Raw genomic sequence first — 22520 nt, forward strand, 5'->3', positions numbered from 1 at the left:
AGCGTTCCCGTTTCTCCACATCCTCTCCAGCATCTATAGTCTCCTGATTTGTTCCTTTTAGCCACTCTGATTGGCATGAGGTGGAATCTGAGTGTGGTTTTGATTTGTATTTCCCTGATGAGGAGCGACATTGAGCATCTTTTCATGTGCCTGTTGGCCATCTGGATGTCTTCTTTAGTGAAGTGTCTATTCATGTTTTCTGCCCATTTCTTCACTAGATTATTTATTTTTGGGTGTGGAGTTTGGTGAGCTCTTTATAGATTTTGGATACTAGCCCTTTGTCCGATATCCCAGACTATATGTCTGCATCTCTTGGCCCATACCTGGTATGACAATGAAGTTTAAGGCACAGTTGTTGACTACTGTTCCGTTCTAGTTTCTTGAAGGTAACTTTTTGAAAAACAGTGTTAAATTGTTTGCAGCCTTCATGGACTCTTCATTGACTTTTGGCTCAGGCAGCAACTGGCAGTGGGCCAAAGGTCACTGACTCAACCTAGAATCTCAGTTGTAAACAATATTGCTAAATCTGTTTTTTAACATCTCTGCAAATATCAGGCTAAGCCAAGAACAGGATCCTAATAGGCTTGAACCCAAAACCATGTTGAGAAATATATCAGTGTTTCAGTTCCTTTTCTTAATGTGAAAATAATTTTAAATTAACTAGATACAAACTTTCCTCCTATAAGAAAGAGTAGATTAAGTTATCTTCTCATATTTCCTTTTATTATAAATTTGGAGTGGCCTCAAGAGAGAGTGGTTCTAGTATTTAACCTCCTCTGGATAAAAGAAGAGAATTGTTTTTTCTGAGATTCAGATGGCCAAGAATAATGCTGTACATATAGAACATGAGCTTGAAGTCAGCTGTATGAACCTAGACACATTTCTGAACCTCAGTTTCTCATCAGTAAAAAGAGGATAATACTTACCTAACATGACTATTTCACAATTAAATCATATGTTGTGTATAAAGTTTTTTTCACTGCACTGGGTACATAGTAACTATTTTAATGCCATATGGAACAGAAATTAATCTGTATACATTGGAAGGGAATTAACTTCCTGTCGAGCAAATCAGAAAGCTTTCTAGGACTAAAACGTTTGTTTTCTTTGGACATTAATGAGTGTAGCAGTTAGGGTTAAATCAGGGAAGAAGCACTAAGTGACATGGAATAAAGGACTAGATCTTACTCATTTGAGGAGCTGGTTAAGATGCCTCAGCACAGCCAGTGATCATGAAGAAAATCTGGATGTGAAGCCAGGGAGAGCAAGATAAACTAGAACTCATGAGCACAAACTTGAGCCTTGCCTCCAACTTCAACAACAAAGCTGATGCCTTCCACCATGGAGATTCACAGGCTCCCAGTCCAGCACTTCAAGGAGCTGAAGTTGTGGGCTCAGCTGCTGACTCATGCATACGAACAAGCAGCTGAACAGTGACAATGTATGTGAGCCATAGCAGTGACTGACATCCTACACCAACCTTCAGAGCATAAGGGCTGCTGCCTCACTTGTGTTCTCCAAAGTTCACACAAATTTATTTGGGGCCAACCCAAACTAGAACCATATACCAAACTAGAACCAGAATTCAGAAGGGAATTCTGAAACACATACTTCCAGCTTTGCTAAAGTGGCACAGGAGGAAGCCAGCACACTGAGGTTTCCTTTTCTGTGGCCACTGTAGGTGCCTACCAGGTTAAATCTTCTTTGAAAATTGTCTAAGGACAGCCTATATGGACATCAGTGGTAAAGTGAAAAATTCTAAATTATCATAAATCTGGAATGAACTCAAGGGACAGCCCACCTCTCTGAAGGTATCATCCCGATAGCCCACTGACTTAACCTTCCAAAGCATATACTGGAAAATCCAACTTCAAATTGTCATTTATCTATCTTCAATCAAGAAATTGACTACTAGAAGTAATAATTAGGATAACATGTCTAATCTACCTGAAGGGGTTTGTACTTAATACAATATGTCTAACAGTTCCTTAAAGAATCTCTTTGCATACTCTGAGGAGGAGTACCACAAGGCTGATACCTGGACCACGTTACCTTAGCCACTTGGTGAATCTCCTTCACATAGTTGCATTGCATCCTGTCCTCATTTTGTAATCAGATGACTACCCTAAGAAACAACCATATGAAATCCAATTCTTTGTTTACTATGAAAATATTTTTTTTCCAACGTTTATTTATTTTTGGGACAGAGAGAGACAGAGCATGAACGGGGGAGGGGCAGAGAGAGAGGGAGACACAGAATCGGAAACAGGCTCCAGGCTCTGAGCCATCAGCCCAGAGCCTGACGCGGGGCTCGAACTCACGGACCGCGAGATCATGACCTGGCTGAAGTCGGACGTTTAACCGACTGCGCCACCCAGGCGCCCCTACTATGAAAATATTTTTAAGGATACTGTGTTTTCTACTCCTTTGTGTCCTCCCCCATATATGTTTTTATAATTGGCTAAAAGCATTGGCTCCCTGTGATAACAATGTATGGAAAATATCTGATACAGTATCTGGCACTGCAATAGTACACAAATATTCTTAGTATCTTTCCTTCAACCGTACTCCCAAAATGTCCTCACCAGTGGGATGAGAAGAAGCCAAACCTAGTCTAGGTACATTTAAGGCAACCAGTCTAGAGAAGTGGCAGCAAACATCAAGCCCTGTAGAAATCTAATTTTTCGTATCTGAGCTTGCATAAATTGCTTTCTTTCTCTTACTCAGTCTTCTCATTTACAAGATGAGTGTAACACTGCAGAGAGGACTCTGGAAAATGCCATCTAAATTGATACCATAATGATGATTTGATTCCTGCTGCAAACACAGAATTAAAAAAAATTCCCATCAAGTCCTTCTTTCCCTTCTGTTAGATAAAGACAGTTTTGCTTTCTTAGTCTCAAAATTGTGTGCTACTAGATGGCCTACTAGATGGTTCAGTATGGAAGAGAAGGAACAGTATGATTTACCTTTTCAACTATTTTATTATCATATAGAATGACTTATAAAACTTTCTAAATTTAATTTTTATTTTTACCCAGTATTCTCTTTGAAAGATTTTCTGATACAAAAAAAAATCTCCAGATCAAGGAAACTGCAGCAAAAGTAGTAGATGTAGAAACATTTGAAGTGGTTGTCTTGGAGAGTTTGTCTAGTCTATAAAAGCAACAATCTCAGAATGAGAGCTCAATAAAAACATACTCTTAGCCATAAAAGTATTTAGATAAAAGCTAGCATTCTTGGAATCCATTACACTGACATGGCAAAAATTTCATGTTGGGAAAATCTTACAATATATCAGAGCAACAAACCTAAAAATAAAAGTATCCAGAAAAGGCTGGTTAGTTTCATATTCTTCTAAGCCAGTAAGTCAATAGCCAGGAAAATTTTTCAATAATTATGATTCAGTAATATCATTGCTGACGTCATTATCATGCCATATACAGTGTCTTCATTTGAGATTCTTAGGCTTTGTGCATCTTCATAGAGGTGACTATTTTTATATTATTTATTTCTCTTTTCTTTTACATATAATTTATTTCCTTGTCACTAAGTAGTCTTCAGAAGGAAAATCTGGTTCTCTCAGTTTTTTCTGATCATAAAGGTTTCTTTGTCACAAAAGATGGATGAGCCTACCCTGATTTCTCTGACACCTAGATGTTGACAGTTTGTTAAATGGAAGTGTCAGGAGCAAGAACTGCCCTAGCTCTGCTTTTCACCTGTTTAGACTATCTGCCTCCATCTTGTGCAAAATCTGTGTTCATTATACACATTAATTAAGCACCCCAAAATAGCTGTATGTAATATGGCTGACAAGAAGTTATTTCCATACATAGTGGAGCTTTAGCGTAAACTTAAGTGCCTTTCAATGAATAATCTAGCATTAAGTATTAAGAATGACACTGATTATGGGTATACATGATTCCTAAAACATCAGTTATTGGATATACATTAGTGACTAAGGAAAAATGGGTATTTTTCCCTTCATTTTAAAGTCAGAATCATGTACAGTTAATGATCTAAGAGATATTCTAAGAGCATTTGGTCCAAATCCCCAACACTGCAGATGAAGAAATAGAGGTCAAGAAGAGTTCAGTGACTTGACTGCAATCATAGAGCTGGAATATGGGCTAGAATATGAAGAACTAGAAGTCAGGTCTCCTGATTCCTACCACATTGTTGCTCCAGTGGTACAAAGCATTCCATTCTTGGTGAAATATAAATTTTCCAAGTGTGTCACTCCAGCTGGTGTGTTAATAATAAACTGAAGGGGCTGAGGCAAGTGTGGGCACAGAGAGTGAAGATGTGATCTGGTTGATTCCAGTGGGAGATGACAGTGGCTTACCCCTGGGCTCTGAAGTCGAAGTGCTAAGAAGAGGTTGCACTCTGGATATGTTTTGAAGGGAGAGTGGACAGAATGTGCTGTCAGATTACATATGAAATGCCATAATGCATAGCCTCAGTGTCCTGCACACATAGGTGACTAGTAACTGATTTCATGCTTTCAACAGATAATTTTATGTCACGTCCTGTGCTAGGAGCTGAGTATAGCATGGTGAGCTAAAGCAGATGGTTTCTGCCTTCATAGAAACTAATGCAGTAGTTAAAAACCACATCTTGAGAAAGTAAACCAAGTAATTTTTAGGGATTGCATAATAATCAGCAGTGTATCAGGTGAAAAATTGCATAACACAATGAATCAGCTGCAAGAGATTTCTCCTGGGTAAAGAATTAGTGGAGAGGCAGGCTTGCCTTATTTGGATCACTGATTTCCTCATCAGTATTGACATGGGGTTTTTTAATTGCACTGAGCTCAATTAACACTGTTAATAGATTTGAATAAAATGTTATTGCAGTCGCATCCTTGTCTAACTTGGCTGAGCCTTATTACCTTTCTGTACCTTAGTTTCTATCTCGTTTGCAAAATTAAAATGTTAACATGAGCCTTCCTCTCATGAAAATATTTTGATTAATGGTCGCCAGAAAAAAAAGAAAAACCCTGCAAATCTTTATTTTAATCCACAGAGCAATCTAACTTGCTGATTAAAATTGACAAAAGCATGAAAATTAGAAATTGATAAAATGTTTCCAGTTTGAATTATCTCCATTAATTTAAAGGTGTTACCCTTAATATCTTTCTGTTATGTAGAATCCTTTCATTCACATAGCAGTGTATTTATATCACATGTCACGAGAGGTTTTCTTAAGTGAAAGTCATCGTGTCAGAATCAGTTTTTCTTTACTCTCACATTGTTACTATGACTACAGAATACTTACTTGGGAGGCAGTATTGCACAGAGTGCTTAGGAGAACAGGTTTGGGGATTGACAGACCTGGGTTTGAATTTTAACTGCACTATCTCTACGGTCCTGAGTCAGTTGTTTACACAATCTGTGTCTCAATTTTCTCTCCTTTAAAATGGGGTTAATGATAACAACTGTAAAGATTTATTGTAAGGATTAAAATCAATAACTGATGTAGAGTCCCTAATACTATGCCTGACATAGAAGCCTTCAGTAAATGATAATTATTGTGATCCAAGAATGACAGTTCCTGTTTCCCAAGGGCGGTGATTCTTGTTACCCTTCTTAGCTACTCACCATTAATCACTCTTCTTCCCACCTTACCACCCCATAGGAAAAGTGGAATCACCTTATGGGATCCTGTATAAGATCCTGTATAAGACTCCCTTCACAGTCTGATGTACAGTGTATTCTTTTGATGAAACATAGATTCTGCCCAACCTAATGAGTTTGACCTCTAGATTCCCCTTGCCAATTACTGCCTTTTTATTGTTACTTGACTGATAATTTATTAGCATGCTTAATGTTCTTAAAAACACTCTTATTTTTTTGAGTGCATGTGGAATCATTTTGAGTCAACATAAGTCGGGTTGGCTTTATTGACGGAACCGAGAGCAACCTCACCCCACTGTACTCAGAGACCTCGTCTGTGAGCAGTGTCTCTTACCCTTTCTGCTCACTTCACAGTTTCCCTCTCAAGCGTCAGAATGCGAGGCTACCACCAACAGGAAACGTGTTCAATTCTATGCTGTTATTTCTTGTAAGTGGAAGATTTCTTGATTTAATATTCAGTCCGATTAAAATCTCACCCCACTTCCTTATATTTAGGTCTTTTTTCTGCCAACGGACACTAATGAGAAAGTAAGGCAAAATACTTTTCTTTGTGAAATACTTAATTCTCAAAGGCTTTGTTATTTAAAAATTAAATAGGTGAAAGTAGCTATCATCTATCCCAAGTGTTTCAAATTGCTAAGCACCTTCTTTTCTTATGTATAAGAAAATAAGCTATTAGTTTGACTAGTCACTGCAGAAATGTTGGAACTTTGCAGAAAATTACAGTAAGAGGAAGTTGCTATATTGCAACAAGAGAGTATTTTGATTGCAAATTTTTCCATAAGTGTGGCAATTTGCAACTTGAGAAGAATTTAATAGTAGCTGAGCTTTCAAAATGTAACACAGAAACTGTCATTTTCTTCCACAATTAAAATAAGTGCTTCTGAAAGTTTCAGGATAAGAATGACCCAAATTACCCTCCCCCACATTTCCTCATCCAAAAGAGGGGGGAATGGAGTTTGAACAGAACATCTGTGGACAAAATGAAAGATAAATGGTCTTTTCAGGCAAATGTCTGAAAAAGGGATCTTTTATAGCCAAACAGAATACTATTGCATGCATCGCCATGGTTAAGTAGAGGATCAACAATACTTTCATAATGGCCTTTTATTTTAGCACATTCTATTTTTATGGGTAGAATTATGATTTCAACATGTCCATTCATAATTCATCATATAATTATTCGCATATGTATCTTTTGACACAGATTTAATGTCTTTTTGCCAGCCACATCTTGAATTCAAATTTAAACTGTTAAGTGCACTAAGACTGTCTCGGTGCAAGTAATGCTAAAGGAGAGTGGATAAAAAGGAATACTTCTTACCTACCAAAAGAAAGCCTAGTAAAGAATAGACCTATACATGGATTACTGGAGAAAGGATACTTAGCTTGTTTATATCCCCTGCTGAAGGACTTCTTCAGGTTAAAACAATCACTTTAAGACTTTAATTAAGACTACATGGGGGAAGAGGGGGCAACTGACTGGCTCAGTCGAGCGTCTGACTTCAGCTCATGTCATGATCTCGTGGTACATGAGTTCGAGCCCCACATGGGCCTGCTTCAGATTCTCTGTCCCTCTCTCTCTCTGTCCCTCCCCTGCTCACGCTCTCTCAAAAATAAATAAGGCTTAAAAAAAAAAAAGACTACATCCAGGGCACTTGGGTGGCTCAGTTGGTTAAGCATCGGACTCTGGATTTCCACCCAGGTCATGACTCATGAGTTCATGAATTCAAGTCCCGCATTGGGCTTTGCACTGGCAGCACAGAGCCTGCTTGGGATTCTCTCTTTCATTCCCCTGTTTGTGCTCTCTCTCTCTCTCTCTCAAAATAAATAAACTTTAAAATAAATACTACATCCTTGCTCTTTACTGATGGTTTGCTCAGCTTCCATTCACTCAACCAGTATTTATTGAGCACTTTCTCTGTACTAGGCCCTGTCCTAGCCAAAAGATAAACAGTGCATAAAATAGAATTCCTCTTTCATGCCATTTACATTTGGAGGGAAGGCTGAGTAATAAACAAGAAATATAAGTATACTTTATTTTTTTAAGTTTATTCATTTGTGAGAGAGAGAGAGAGAGAGAGAGAGAGAGAGAGAGAGAGAGAGAGCATTAGCACGGGAGGAGCAGAGAGAGAGGAAGAGGAAGAATCTCAAGCAAGCTCCAAGCTGTCAGCAAAGAGCCTGATGCAGGGCAGGGCCCAAACTTGTGAAGCAGTGCAGGATCATGACCTGAGCCGAAATCAGGAGTCAGTCGGTTAAGCCACCGAGGTGCCCCTAAGTACTTTAATAATGCTGAGTGCTAAGGAGAAAAATAAAGCAAGGATGGAAAACAGGAAGTATTGAGGGCAATGAGAATAACAATTTTAGATAGGGAAGCATAGGAAGAATTTACTAAAAAGGAAGCTTTTGAGTAATGATTTGAACAAGTTAAGAGAATAAGCCACAACAACATCTGGGCAAAGAACATCTCAGACAAAGGCAACAAGAGTTAAGGCCCTGAGATGGGATTTTACTTGGCATGCTCTAGGTACGGCAAGTGTGGCTAGAGCAAAGTTAGCAAGAGTAGGGGTAGGAGGCAAAGGGGCCAGGCCATACAGGGTCTTCAAGTTCTTTGCAAGGATTTTGGCATTTGTTCACAATGGGATGAGAAGCCATTTGAGTTTTGTGTAGACGAATGACATGACTCAAATCATATTTTAACAGAATCACTCTGGCTCTTTTGTTAAAAATAGAGGGAGAGCAGTAAGGAGATATTTCAATAATCCAGGTAAGGGATGATGGTGGCTTAGACCAGGATGCTACTAGTAGAAGTAGTAAGAAGAAGTCATATTGTAAACACATTTAAGACAGAGTTGATATAGCTTGCTGGTGGATTGGCCATGGGATGTAAGAGTTAAGGTGACTTCAAGATTCTGGATGTCAGCCACCATGAGGGTAGGGGGTATGGAATTGCTGTTTACTAAGGTATAGAAGATTGAGAGAGAAGCAGATTGGTTGACAGATAGTGGATATCATAAACTCCGTTTTGTATACATCAAATCTATTGAGTTAGGACACCTGCAGCTCAGCCAAGAAGTCCCAGCTAATGATATGAAGTCATAAATTACTAAAGATCAGAGTTTGTAGACATTCTTAGGGAGAAAGTTCAAAGAACTTTCACCCAGATGCTCACTACAATAAACAGAAAGTATTAGCAAAGGCATTAAAAAGACTGAATGATAATTTAGGAAATAAGATAAAAATACATTTTTAAGGCAAATAATCTTCACATATGCTTACAGAAGGAATCTATTTTTGGTGGTCAATAAGCATTAATGAGTTTATGCTTTAAATACACACACACACTGTCACACACTCACCCTACTCCAAGCATAAAAGGATATGATCATGGTCAAAAACAAGAGCTAGTGTCCAAGGACCAGAAAAAAGAACAAAATTGTTCAGTGATAAATGGGAACTAAGGCACATACTTAATAGCCTCTGCGTCCTGAAAGAGGTAGAGATGGCTGTGAGTCTACCATAATGGGTAACAGAGAACAAATGAACTACAACTATTTCAGGAAATGGAATTGACTCACTAAGTGAAACCAACTGGAAAAGCAAGCAGAGCTTCCTCACCCATGAGTAAGGAGGTTGAATAAAAAAACAGCCACTGACCAGAGCTATGACGTGTACATGGGTGATACTTTCCTAATTGTATACAAATTATGGAAAATCCACAAAATCCCTTAAAATAAATTTTGAAATAATAACAGGATGATTAAGAACAGTGGATATTCGGGGGACCTGGGTGACTCAGTGAGTTAACCATCTGACTTCAGCTCAGGTCACGATCTTGTGGTTCATGAATTCGAGCCCCACATCAGGCTCTCTACTGTTGTCATGGAACCTGTTTCAGATACTCTGTCCCCCTCTCTCTCTGCCCCTCCTCTGCTTGTTCTCTCCCTCTCAAAATAAATAAAGAAACTTAAAAAAAAACCAGTGGATATTCAAAAGAGCCAAACTGGGGCGTCTTGGTGGCTCAGTCTATTAAGCATCTGCCTTAGCTCAAGTCATGATCTCACAGTCTGTGAGTTCAAGCTCCACGTCGGGCTCTGTGCTGACAGCCTGGAACCTGCTTCAGATTCTGTGTCTACCTCTCTCTCTCTGCTCCTCCCCCACTCACACTCTGTCTCTCAAAAATGAATAAATGTTAAAAAAAAATTTTTTTAGAGAGCCAGTACCAGCTAGACATCCTGGATGTATAAAATATAGTCCGTAAAATAAACACTCTATAAGTGGAATAAACTTTGAATTGGATACAGTGAGAGAATTAGGAAGCTAGAAGACATCAGAATGAATTTACCTAAAAAGCATTGCAGAAATATAAAAGGATAAAAAATATGAAAGATACAAGGATGATAATTGAGAGGTGGCAATATATGTCTTCAGGGGAAAAAAAGACTGGTAAAAAAGACCATTTGAAGACCTAAGACATGAGAATTTTGAGAATTAAAGAAATAATATCTTCAAGTACAATACAATGAATGTGAAATAGGATTAATTAAAAGAAATTATAACATATACACTTCATAGTACAATTGCAGATTATCAGGGATAAAGAAAAATATTTTAAAAGCTACAGAGAGACTAAAGACAAATTGTAACAAATGAGAGAGTAGCTACAGTTGTCTTAAATTTTTTTTTCAACGTTTATTTATTTTTTGGGGGACAGAGAGAGACAGAGCATGAATGGGGGAGGGGCAGAGAGAGAGGGAGACACAGAATCGGAAACAGGCTCCAGGCTCTGAGCCATCAGCCCAGAGCCTGACGCGGGGCTCGAACTCACGGACCGCGAGATCGTGACCTGGCTGAAGTCGGACGCTCAACCGACTGCGCCACCCAGGCGCCCCGAGAGTAGCTACAGTTGTCTTAAGAGTAGCAATAAATGCTAAAATAAATCAAATATATTCAAAGTGCTGATGGAAAATTAATTTCAACCCAGTATTCTATGCCCAGCTAAGCTATTATTCAAGAGGGAAGGATTTTTATATTTTCAGACATAAAAATCTCAAAGAGTTTCGTACTCACAGTCTGTTATGAAAGAACTTCTAAAGGATATACTTAAGCATGAACCTGGAAGAAGGATGATCTGAAGCTAATAAGAAAAATGCAAAAATAAAATATATTATAAATTTTCACTGTCAGGAGAAAAGCATTCATCATCATGAAAGCAAAGATTCCAGGCCTCTCTCACTCTCCCTCTCTTTTTTTAGTTATAGCATCTTATATGATCTGCTGTATTAGGCATTATAGTTATGTGTCTGTTCTTAATGTCATGCTTATTTTAAATTTTTCATGATGTCATTAGAAACAAAAAAAGTGATACCAGTGAAATATTTGTCACTCAGAATGAATATTTCCATCAGTTTTACTAGAAAAGACTACACAAGATTATAAATTTGCACCTCAGGAGTGCTTAATCACACTTGCTGATGATATGATAAAACCTTCACTGTCAGGAACTTATTTATGCATATGAACAATGAACAGTTTTTAATATAAGTTTGTAAAGACTCTTTTGATTATGAGGCTGTTTCAGGGGTCCCCAAGATCACACACATTCACTAGAAAGACTCATGAGAGTCAGCATGTAGTTCTGCCCACAGCGAAGATTTACAGCAGTGACACAGCAAAGATGTATAGTCAGAGCAGCAAAGAAAAAAGACACCTATGAAATCTGGAGAAATCTATGTGCAGGCTTCCTATGCTCTCTCCTTGTGACAAATCATGCAGAGGGCATTCTCACCCAGGCAGCAAAAATGCGGTCACGTGTATAGTGTCTCTGCAAGGGAAGCACATTAAAGACTCAGCACTGAGGGATTGTATTGGGTTGGTCACGTACACATCCTCTGTCTAGCAACTACAAAACTATAGATTCCTGAAAGGAAAACAGGTGCTTAGTCCATGGGTGGGCAAAACCGTCTTATTGCTTAGTGAATCTCATGTCATTTTAGGGAACTGTTTACCAGCCAAGTTCCCAGATGGCACCTGAGGGTCAACCTTGCAAGCAGGCTCTTCTAAGATAGCAGCCTCAAACCTGCTGTATTAACTCTTTTCTGCAGAGAACTATTTCCTTAGCTGTAGTTTTCATTGTTTTTCTTATGATTTTCAAGATCATATACAGTTGACCCATGAACAACACGTGTTCACTTATATATGAGCTGCGTGGGTCCACTTATATGTAGATTTTTTTTTCAATAAATAGGAAAAAAATTTGGAGATTTGTGACAATTTGAAAAAACTCACAGGCAAACCACATTGCTTAGAAATACTGGAAAAAAATAAGAAAAAGGTATTATTGTAAGAATGCAATATATAATACATATACAAACTATGTGTTATTTGTCTATTCACATTATTGATGAGACTTCTGGTCAAGAGTAGGCTATTAGTTAAGTTTGGGGGGAGCCCATAGTTATAGTGCCCCTAACCCCACATTGTTTAAGGGTCTACTGTACTTCAGTTAATTTTTTTACTTTAGAAAATGTCTAATCACTTGGACAAATAATAAAATCTCTCTTAAGATAATTTCATTGTTATATATATATAGTATATACAAAAGACATCTATGGCTTTGTTTATTTGAATGTTGCATAAATCTATATTGTGTACGTATGAGTTCTTGGGTTTCAACAATATGTACACTGACTGTAATCACAATCAGTATGAATATATATTTATGGGGAAAGAAAAGATAATATTATTAAAAAGAAATCCTAGAAAGCATAAAATACGTTTTTGTATAGATTTTAAAATAGACCTATATGGGGCGCCTGGGTGACTCAGTGGGTTGAGCGTCCAACTTCGGCTCAGGTCATGATCTCATGGTTCGGGGGTTCGAGCCCCGCGTCGGGCTCTGTGCTGGCAGCTCAGAGCCTGGAGCCTGCTTCCGATTCTGTGTCTCCCTCTCTCTCTGCTCCTCCGCCACTCATGTTCTGTCCTTCTCTCAAAAATAAACATTAAAAAACTAATAATAAAATAAAATAGACCTCCAGGATCTAAGGAATAGCATGCAAAAGGCATAGGAGGTACCTTCTATAATTCAGTTCTTTCAAGCTGTCTTTTGTCCATGTAGCTTCCTAAAAACAAACCACCCCATCTTTGTCATTTTTAAAAATTATCAGCCATAAGATCATAATGACTACTTGTGGAAACACAAAAAGAAAATAACCAATCAGTAATTTTACAGCTTAACAATTTAGGGGAAATCACGATATGTAAGTTACCTTTACTTAAGCACACTACCCTGAGTTATTATTTTGGAGCAAAGTGCACTCAGGAAAATCAACACAGCATAATGAGTTTTATCTTTTATGTTTTCTCTGAAAAATTGATTATGAATTTCCATAGCCATGTATCCTGCAAAGTTTTGTAAACACACGCACACACATACCACGTGCATACATGTTTCTATTGCTTTGACACTTGGGTGATTATTTCAGGGTTATGCTGTACATCAGCAAATTATATGCTACTTACCTTTAGGACTGGTATCCACCCATAATACCATATTCATGAGAATTAAGTAAACCATATGCAAAACAAGAAAATTGCTATTGTAAGTAGAATGTTATCTTATGGACAAAGATACCAAACAAGAAAGTATGTCACAGAATACAAATGTGTTCTATAAAACCAAGACAAGTGAATTTTATGTAAGCAAAATCCAATTACCCCTTACAGGCATACCTTTGTAAAGAAAAGAAGATTCTAGGTACCTAAAATTCATTTCAAAGGAGTATCTATGAATTGAAATTACACGTTATCTCTATACTCTGTTAGCTAGCTAATCATATGAACACAATTAACCTTATTATACCAGTGAACAACAATGTAGCTTAGCATCTGACTTAGTATCTGACTGGAACCAGTGATTTATAGTCATTGAAAGCTAGACCAGTCAATACAGCTGTGGGTTTTTCTATTAAGACATTAAGCTTTTCTTGTAGTTAGCATGGAGTAGACAGGCAGGTTTAACTGATTCAACAGGCAGCTAAACTGCCTATTTAGCTAGGCAAGTATGATGGAGAGAGCATGGCTCAAGGGAATGATTATAATGGTATCTCATGATAACTGAGAAAAAAGAAATAATAAAGTCACAAAAGGGTGGCAAGGTTAATGAAATGGATGCCTCAATGAAAATTTGCTAAAAATTACTGGGTTGGAACTATTGGGCTACATAAAATGTAGGTAATAGAAGCAGTGGTTGGAGTCTGCTTAAGATAACAAACATTGTCAGAAGGATGGGTAGCTGAGGAGAGAAGTAAAGATCATTGGAGATGAGGGACTGAGGAGCCAGGGTACTGACATCACTTACATGAAGATTAGTTACCAGTAATAGCGACAGAAGTAGGTGTGAGAAGAAAATATTGATTCAAGTGCTGCAGTATTTAGCAACTGAGGGGGAGTGCCTAGGAGGATCAGTAGGTGCTGGTGGCTTGTGGAAGAGAATGAACTTCAAAATAACAAGTGGTAGTCATATTTGCCTGACTATTTCATAAGACTTTCTGAGAATCAATTGAGATATTGCCTGAGAAAGCACAATAAATCCCTTAAAAAGGGGTAAAAAGTAGTACTGTGTTTATATAAGAGCCCTGAGTTTCACCACTGCTTTATGCCCTGATTTGTCTACCTACAAAAGAAAGACAATGATAATAACCTGTCCTGCTTCATGTGAGATTAGAAAGTTAATTGCCATGATATATATGAATTTGTTTTGAGTCTTTGGAAACAGAAAATGCTTTCTCTGACCTGGGTTCAGAGTCATCGTTCAACTCTTGAGAGTTCTTAGCAGCATGTTAGCACTGTGGATGGCATCCTGAGTATCAAATAACATTCTTCCATATCTTGGATTTCAGACATTTCAGCAGTCCTCTCTGCAGCACAAATCAAAGAAGAAAAACAAAGGTAAGGAAAGGAAGTGAAATGAAATATATAGCTGCTTATTTTGCACCGTGATAGTCACCAGCATACTTCGCCCATCCTCTCTTGCCTGAGCCCATTGTGGTTTGCAAGAGCACAGCTCCCTAGTAAGAGCTGCCAAGACCAGCTCCTCCTTCAATTGTGATGCTAGGGGTACCTTTTACAATAAATGGTCTCAACAGGGTTTGACACTGGGATTACACAATTCTGATTACATTGCATGTCACTTATCTGGGGGGAGGAAGGTATTAAAGATTTCCATAGTTTTCTCTTCTGATACAATGTAAAAATAAGAATTTTTAAGGTTGTTAAATACCCAGACTTATTTTAATGAGCTATAGATTAATCTTCTACCTTCACACTTGTATAAAATTAAAAGAACACTTTTACCTACTATTATTTTTAGGTCCTATAGCTGGCAAGAGCAAAAGACGAATTTCTTGCAAAGATCTTGGACGAGGTGACTGTGAAGGTTGGCTTTGGAAAAAGAAAGATGCAAAGAGTTATTTTTCACAGAAATGGAAGAAATATTGGTTTGTCCTTAAGGATGCATCTCTATATTGGTATATTAATGAGGAGGTAAGATAAAACATATTTTTCTCTGATCCACTTTCTATCTTTAACCCAAAGAATCACCGTTTTGAGACTTAGATTTTCAAATCATATAACCACCTTAATGCTAATCCAGGAGAGTGCCACTAGTTATTTTTTAATCTGCCTTCTTAAAATGATTGCATTTTGGGAGTTCTGGAAAGATAGTTGTCTCAATTATTCTAATGTGGCAGCCTATATGAAACAGACAAAATTCTGTGTATCTAATTAGAAATATCAAACTAATTCCAGCAATAGCTTAACTAAAAGGATTATACATGGAAATTTGAAATAGATTTTTAAATGTCTCACTTTTGTTCAAAGTTTTCTATTTTTTTCTGTTTGTTTTTGGAAGATGTCCTCTAATAATTTAAGTAAATTAATGTTGCATGAACTTATTTGTTTTTCTTAAAGAATATGTGAACTAGAAGACTAGTTTTGAAAATCTGCAAGTATTCATTTGACCCAATTGAGGGATGGGGATGGGGATGGGGAGTATATATAATATATTTAAATTGTTCTTATGAGTTCCTGTTTCATTTGTAGTAAACAAATCTTTATTCAGAGTAGTTATATTATAACCTACCACCTATCACAACAGGGGCACAAGAGTATACCTTATTCCTTGATATTTTCTTTGACTCCGCATTCATTTTCACTCTTTTGCCATAGCCATCTGTCAGTTCACCTTATTAAGGTTTTTTTAACAATAATTTCTATTATTAACTTGTTTTCTCAAAAAAATGTACATAGTTTAATATAGTGTGCTGATTAGTCTTACAGAAATACTATTATGTTAAGGTATTCATCAGTTTGCATTTGAATATTAATTTTTGAAATATAATTTAACAATATAATTATGCTTACGATTATAACATAAAATATGTAGAGGAGTTATGTTTGTTATGGTTTAGAGAATAGAATTAACCCACCTGAATTACTATGCATCAATTTCCTCATTTGCAAAGAGGGAGAGTAATAATGGAGCCGAGCTCACTGGGCTATCATATGGATGAAAAGAATCAATTCATGTAAAGCCCACTTAGAACAATGCTTGGCAGACATTCAATACTCACTAAACATATGCTATTAGTAATACTTTTCAAATTGACCTCTAATTTCATTTGTAAAATCTCAAATTAATCTTTCGCTGTTTAATACAAATGCCTATATTATATAAAAGGATTTGGTTATTTTCTGCACTTTTGATATTATTTGTGCCAATCACATAATTACCTAAAAAATCTTCTATTTCACTAAGTCTATCTTATTTTAGATATAGAAAATAATTTTACCAACATTTTCATTTAACATATATCAAATACTTTTTATATGCCAATCAAGTATTATCCAAAGATAGCCTTTGTTTCCCTTTATTTTAAGGTCACTTGTAGATTTCTCTGCTGTATGCTATATCATATTCTTTCAAAGTTCAAGTGATTAAAAACTGAGGCCCTTTTTTATTGAACAGTTGCTAAGTTTCTATCAGAGGTATTACTGTGTTAGCCTTGTGAGAAGTGAGTGAATAATTCCCTAGTATACACTGTAAGAATAACTTAGTGTGATTTTTTAGGAGAAATCTCTCATCACATCATTATGGGAAGCTTGTATCTATCCCCCGAAATATTTTAAATTGTTTGAAATATAGAATTTTTAAGTTAAAAGACATCAAGGTTGACATAACAGAAATCAAAGTTGAAAGAGATTTGAGACTATTGTGTTTATTTACCAAGATTGGAAGAAAAAAATACTCAAATACTAAAAAAATATTGAAAAAGTTATACTCTCTTTTTTATGACACATTTCAGTCACTATCAGTAATATCATATTTTTATTAAGTTTTACATTTATACATACACGCACACTAAAAGAATGAGAATCTGTATTTTTTTTTCTTTAAGGTTAGCAGATGGGGGTGTAACCTCACTTGAACTTGTTATATAAGGAGCCATTAACTGATACAGCACAGATCAAAAAGTTTGGGAGAATAAAAGTCTGAGGAGTTTGGTCATAAGCATGAAAAGGACAACAATGAAAGGATTTAGCCAAGGGTAGTCTTAGCCTACTTGGAATAATTTGTATCTAACATAAGATTTTGGATAATTCTCCTATCTTGTTTTTCCATCCCACGTTAGAGAGAGGAAGATTTTAAGGATTTCATTCAGTTTTCCAAGTGGAAAATGATCTTTATATATATAGCATGTATACCAAGCTAGATATTTGAAGATAAAATCAACTTATTTCATTTATAAAATCTGGACTATACAACATATTTAATTCAGGTTTGATAAAAGATTTTTTTGGAGACAGAAAAGGAATTGAATTAGTAAACATCCATATATTTTACATATGAACATTAAAAGTGACAGAAAATTGTGAATGGTGAATGTGGACTGAAGTTATTTTTATATGTTATAAAAGTATATATACTTTCTGGTGAGAAAATTACTCATAAATCATGTTTCATTTTGATAAATAGTTTTCTATCTTCATTCTAATATAAAAAGGATTTTTCAGAATTTCTGTGTGTATCTTAATTTGTACTATTCTAAATGTTCAAAATATATCTTCAGTTTAATGGAATATAACAAGTAAGAGTGGAACTCTAATCTCTAAAATGTCAAATTTAAGACATTAAGTAAAAAGATTTATTAGTTTATATTTTTAAGGTATAGGTCTATAGTATTATCAGCTTCAAACCTATGTGTATAACACCCTGAACAAGATTGTTGCCTCTTTAGGATGAAAAAGCAGAAGGATTCATCAGTCTGCCCGAATTTAAAATTGACAGAGCCAGTGAATGCCGCAAGAAATAGTAAGTTGATTTTATTTGGGGAGAGGGAGAGAAGGGAAGGGTGTTTGTTGTTTTTTTTTTTTTTTTTTTATTGCTAGCTTTTAAATTATAGGTCACTTCTCTAATGCTTTCAAATTGAGGTAAAAACAAAGCAGTTTTATGAGCAGAAAATTGAATTTTTTACTGATTTCTGTCATCATGGCATAAGCATTATATATGTGAATTCAGGTTAGATGTTGAGGTAATTTTATCTATAAAAATTATTTGGTTCTAACTTATTTTCCAATTTGAAATAAAATAAATATACTTTGTTTCCTTTTGCAGTGCATTCAAAGCCTGTCATCCTAAAATCAAAAGCTTTTATTTTGCTGCTGAGCATCTTGATGATATGAACAGGTAAAGTGTTACTAAAATTTCAAAGTACTTAGAAAGTCAGTTAGGCTTAGAATTCTAAGTTTTCCATATTAATGCTTAGAGAATAATGTCACTGTGGTACATCAGTTTAAAATAAAATGGACTCAGGCATTGCTGCATGTAGCCATACCTAACTTCAGAGAACAGCCTTTTAAAAGTCAAAATAAACTTGTTGACTGTTTACCAGGTTTACCAAAAATATGCCTGAATCCATATATAGACCAAAAAAATCCACTGTAAAAAATAAAAGATTTTTTTAGAAGTCCATTTCAAGATATGTCTTCAGGGGCGCCTGGGTGACTCAGTCAGTTGAGCATCCGGCTTCAGCTCAGGTCATGATCTCACAGTTTGTGAGTTCCAGCCCCACGTTGGGCTCTGTGCTGACAGCTTAGAGCCTGGAGCTTGCTTCAAATTCTGTGTCTCCCTCTCTCTCTGCTCCTCTCCCGCTCATGCTCTGTCTCTCTCTCTCCTTCAAAAATAAATAAAAACATTAAAAAAAATTTTTTAAGATATGTCTTAAAATGTGTTCCCAGGTGGAGGGAAAAAAAAGATACTCACCAAAAAACCTGACTCTTCCAAGTGCTGGGTATTCATGACATAACATCCATCTCAATTATTTAGTCCTAAACAAAGTTAATATTTCTTTCTGTAACCTTTCTTCTATCACTGAACAAGGTTATACAGCCAAGTGATTAGATGGCTGCATGGTTGGGGCGCCTGAGTGTCTCAGTCGGGTTAAGTGTCGAACTCTTGATTTCAGCTCAGGTGATGCATGATCTCATGGTTTGTAGGTTCATGCCCTGTGTCAGGCTCCGCACCAGTAGCACAGAGCCTACTTGGGATTCTCTCTCTCTTTCAAAATGAGTGAATAAACTTTAGATGGTTGGCTACATGGTCATTTGGAGCTGTGGGGGGAAAAATATATGTATGTGTATATATAAATTTCCATCATCTACAACATTCTGCTTCAGATTTCCCACTTTAGCATTTATGAATTTGATTCTTCCTTTTCCTTCCTTTCCCCTCTCTCTTTTCTAGATTTATAGAAATTAGGTTTAAGATTCAGATGTTTCCTTTTTACAGGTCTTTAGCAGGCAGTACATATTACATACATAACTTGCCAACAGTTAGGGAGAGGCAGCACAGCATAGTGATTTAGAGAATAGACTTTGGAACCAGACTGTCCAAATCCCAGATCTCACACTTACTAGCTGTGTGATCCTGGATATAGAACTGGACCTCTTTATGCCAGGTATTGACCCCTTGAAAAATGGACATAATAATAATCTCTACCCAAACGACTTTTGTCAGGATCAAATGAGCACACATAAAGGGCTTACAACAGTCCCTGCTCAATTATAAGTGCTATGTAAATGTTTGCTAGCAATGTATATCCCTTTCATATATTTTGGGCTTTTGCCCCCATTTACCTTTCTTTATGTGTCTCAAAAAAATTAGTATCCAGATATTTTTAAGCACAAAATCGAGCAACTTTATAAATGTACTTGAGCACACTAAATGAACACTTAATATGCTTTTATAAATGATCTTGGTGTTTTGACACTTGGGAGTACAGGCATGGTTTGTCCTAAAGCAAGGATATGAATACAAGGAAATGGCAAACAAAAGTGTTGAGAACACTTGATAAAATGTTTTATTATTAATAAGGGAACTGAGTCTTTCTTGTACTTCCCAAAATCTTCTTTTGATGTACATTACCATTCTTGACATTTCACACTAGGCAATTGGAATTTGGAGAGCTTTTTCTCCTTAATTTGTTCTCAAAATGAAAATGTTTATTCACATGTTCATGGGGTAAGGAGAAGTTGTGATACTCTATTTTTTGTTTTAATAATTTTATAATTCTACTGTTCTAGTTATTCACTATTTATCACATGTTGAGCACAGTGCCTTTGGGATGAATATGAGGGGTTTACATCATGACCAAACAGAAAATAAGTGGTAAAAATGATCATTATCCTATTTTACAAGATGGATACACTAGAATACAACCATCTCTATCTAAGAATTAACATGATTTAATTATTCATGAAACATGCTAATCATGGTCTTTTTATGAAGTACGAAACCATGCCTGGTCTCTATTCCCTGCCCTGTGTTAGCATAACTTCAAAAGTGTGTCATGTCACTGCTCTTCCCTAATAATCCTATAGATGTATCTGATTCAGGATATCATAGAAGCTAAAGCAAACCCATTTTGTTGTTTGTTTTTGTTGTTTTTTCTAAGCAATGAGTCAAAGTGAAAATGTGAAACTGATCAAATATGTCATCTCCACATCATACATTTAAAAGTGCTGTTTTATGTAAGCCTTGCTATGGTGCACTAGAAACTTCAGAATTAAATTGTCCTGAAATACTGAATTTTTTTAAAACTTTAAGTATAATGGACTTTTATATTTTTCTTTTTCTTTTTTTTTTATAATAATATTCCCAATGTCTACTTTCAATAGGCAAGTTCTTAAAAATTACTTGTTAATAGACGGGAGGGACATCAGTGCTGTAAATAAATAGAGGATTAGAGGTTGGGAGAGATCCCCTCCAAAGATTTTGTTCAGGAACCTGATTGTTACTTAACAGCAAGATAATCTGGGTGTTGGTTCATGCTATATATAATATTTTAAAGGAATGTACCTAAGTCTTCAGATATTTTATATTTATGATATTATAATTATGCTAATCATAGCTATAAGCTTTATCTGGTTATTTCTTAATTTCCAAAAAACTATCATATACATTTTAAAAATATAGTGCAAGTTTTGACAAGAGATATAAAGTAAATTTAATTACATGTACCTGTATATACCCAAACATATGTATGTATAACATATACCCAGATATATGCATATATATATACATATATATGTATACATATACACAAGCGTGAAATATTTAAATCTCACCTTCTATTTTTTGACCAACTGTAAGTTTGATTGTGAGGTAATTTGCAAAAATACTTTGGAGGCCCCCCCACCATCCATCTGTTTCCTCCTCAGAAATGAGCATTAAAACACGAAAAAAAAATTTTTGCCAGTCTTTGTGAAATCTGTGGGAAGAAAACAAAATATCATGTTTCTCAAGTATTCTGAGACTTATTTACTGAATTCATTTGGCCTATATATTCCTTATTATGTCAGCACTTAGGTCTTTATAATTGTGAGGATTCACTCATTTCTATTTGGTAATTACTTTTTGGACATTTTTCCCATAGTTCGTACTCATTTTTTTCTTCTCAATACATTATTCTTTGTTAGTTATTGATAGCTTCATGGGAAGGCTCAATATCCCCTTACCTATATTGTCTTGTTTTAAAGCATCAGTGACAGGAAAAGGTGCTGAATGTGGACCTCATATCAAAGCCCTTCCCCATCACTGAATTCAGTGCTTGTATCCCTAACCACCTTTTCTTAAATTAACCGCCCCCCCATCCTTAGCACCTTTGACTTTCTAAGTTTTTACGTTGCTATTTTTGTAAATGGCACTTGACACTACTTGACATATGTTTATTTGTATCCCTGTTTATTATCTGTTGCCCTCACTAAGATGTAGTCTCCTGAGAAGGCAGGCACTTTGTTTGGTTTCTCTCTATCCTTGGAGCTTAGAATAACAGTACCTTGTAGACATAGGTTCTCAATAAATATTACCTGACTCAGTTAATGCATATGTATCTGCTGTTTATAATGGCCTATAAATACCAAATTATACTGCAGCAAGTATATAGGTAAGCCTCTTCTAGTTGAGGCCTTGAGGACAAGTTTACCGAAGACAGCACCAACGACTGTGTAGTGTTCAGCCTTTTGTGCCTATGCACACTGACCTGAGTTTATCCACATACTTTCTGCAGAGTTTTTATCATGAACAGAATTTTTCTTCTTAAAAGTAGGCTAATTTTTCAATTGTTTTATGACATTTAGCAATTCTGGAACTCATTGAAGGCAGGAATTATGTCTTATTCATTTTTGTGCCCCCAAAACATAGCTCATTGTTCAGCATATAGCAGGCACTTAGTAAATTTGTTGAACTGAAAAATCAAAGAAGCCTTTTTCTTAGTTTCCTAATTCATCTCATAAAGACCTCATTGTTCTTTAAACTTCTGACAAAAT

At 36.1% G+C, this 22520-nt stretch overlaps 1 protein-coding gene across 6 annotated transcripts in view; it reads left to right on the top strand.

Moving 5' to 3' along the window:
* The window catches only part of CNKSR2 (connector enhancer of kinase suppressor of Ras 2), a 298383-nt gene that overhangs the window by 218471 nt on the left and 57392 nt on the right, over window positions 1–22520 (top strand). For all 6 annotated transcript variants that reach the window (XM_045472191.1, XM_045472189.1, XM_045472190.1 and 3 more), the window contains 4 exons: window positions 14537–14585; window positions 15007–15179; window positions 17933–18006; window positions 18310–18381. In XM_045472191.1, coding sequence (XP_045328147.1) covers window positions 14537–14585; window positions 15007–15179; window positions 17933–18006; window positions 18310–18381 — 368 coding nt within the window. The remainder of the gene's footprint in view (window positions 1–14536; window positions 14586–15006; window positions 15180–17932; window positions 18007–18309; window positions 18382–22520) is intronic.

This window comes from Leopardus geoffroyi, chromosome X, assembly GCF_018350155.1.
Source record: "Leopardus geoffroyi isolate Oge1 chromosome X, O.geoffroyi_Oge1_pat1.0, whole genome shotgun sequence".
Lineage (NCBI taxonomy): Eukaryota > Metazoa > Chordata > Mammalia > Carnivora > Felidae > Leopardus > Leopardus geoffroyi.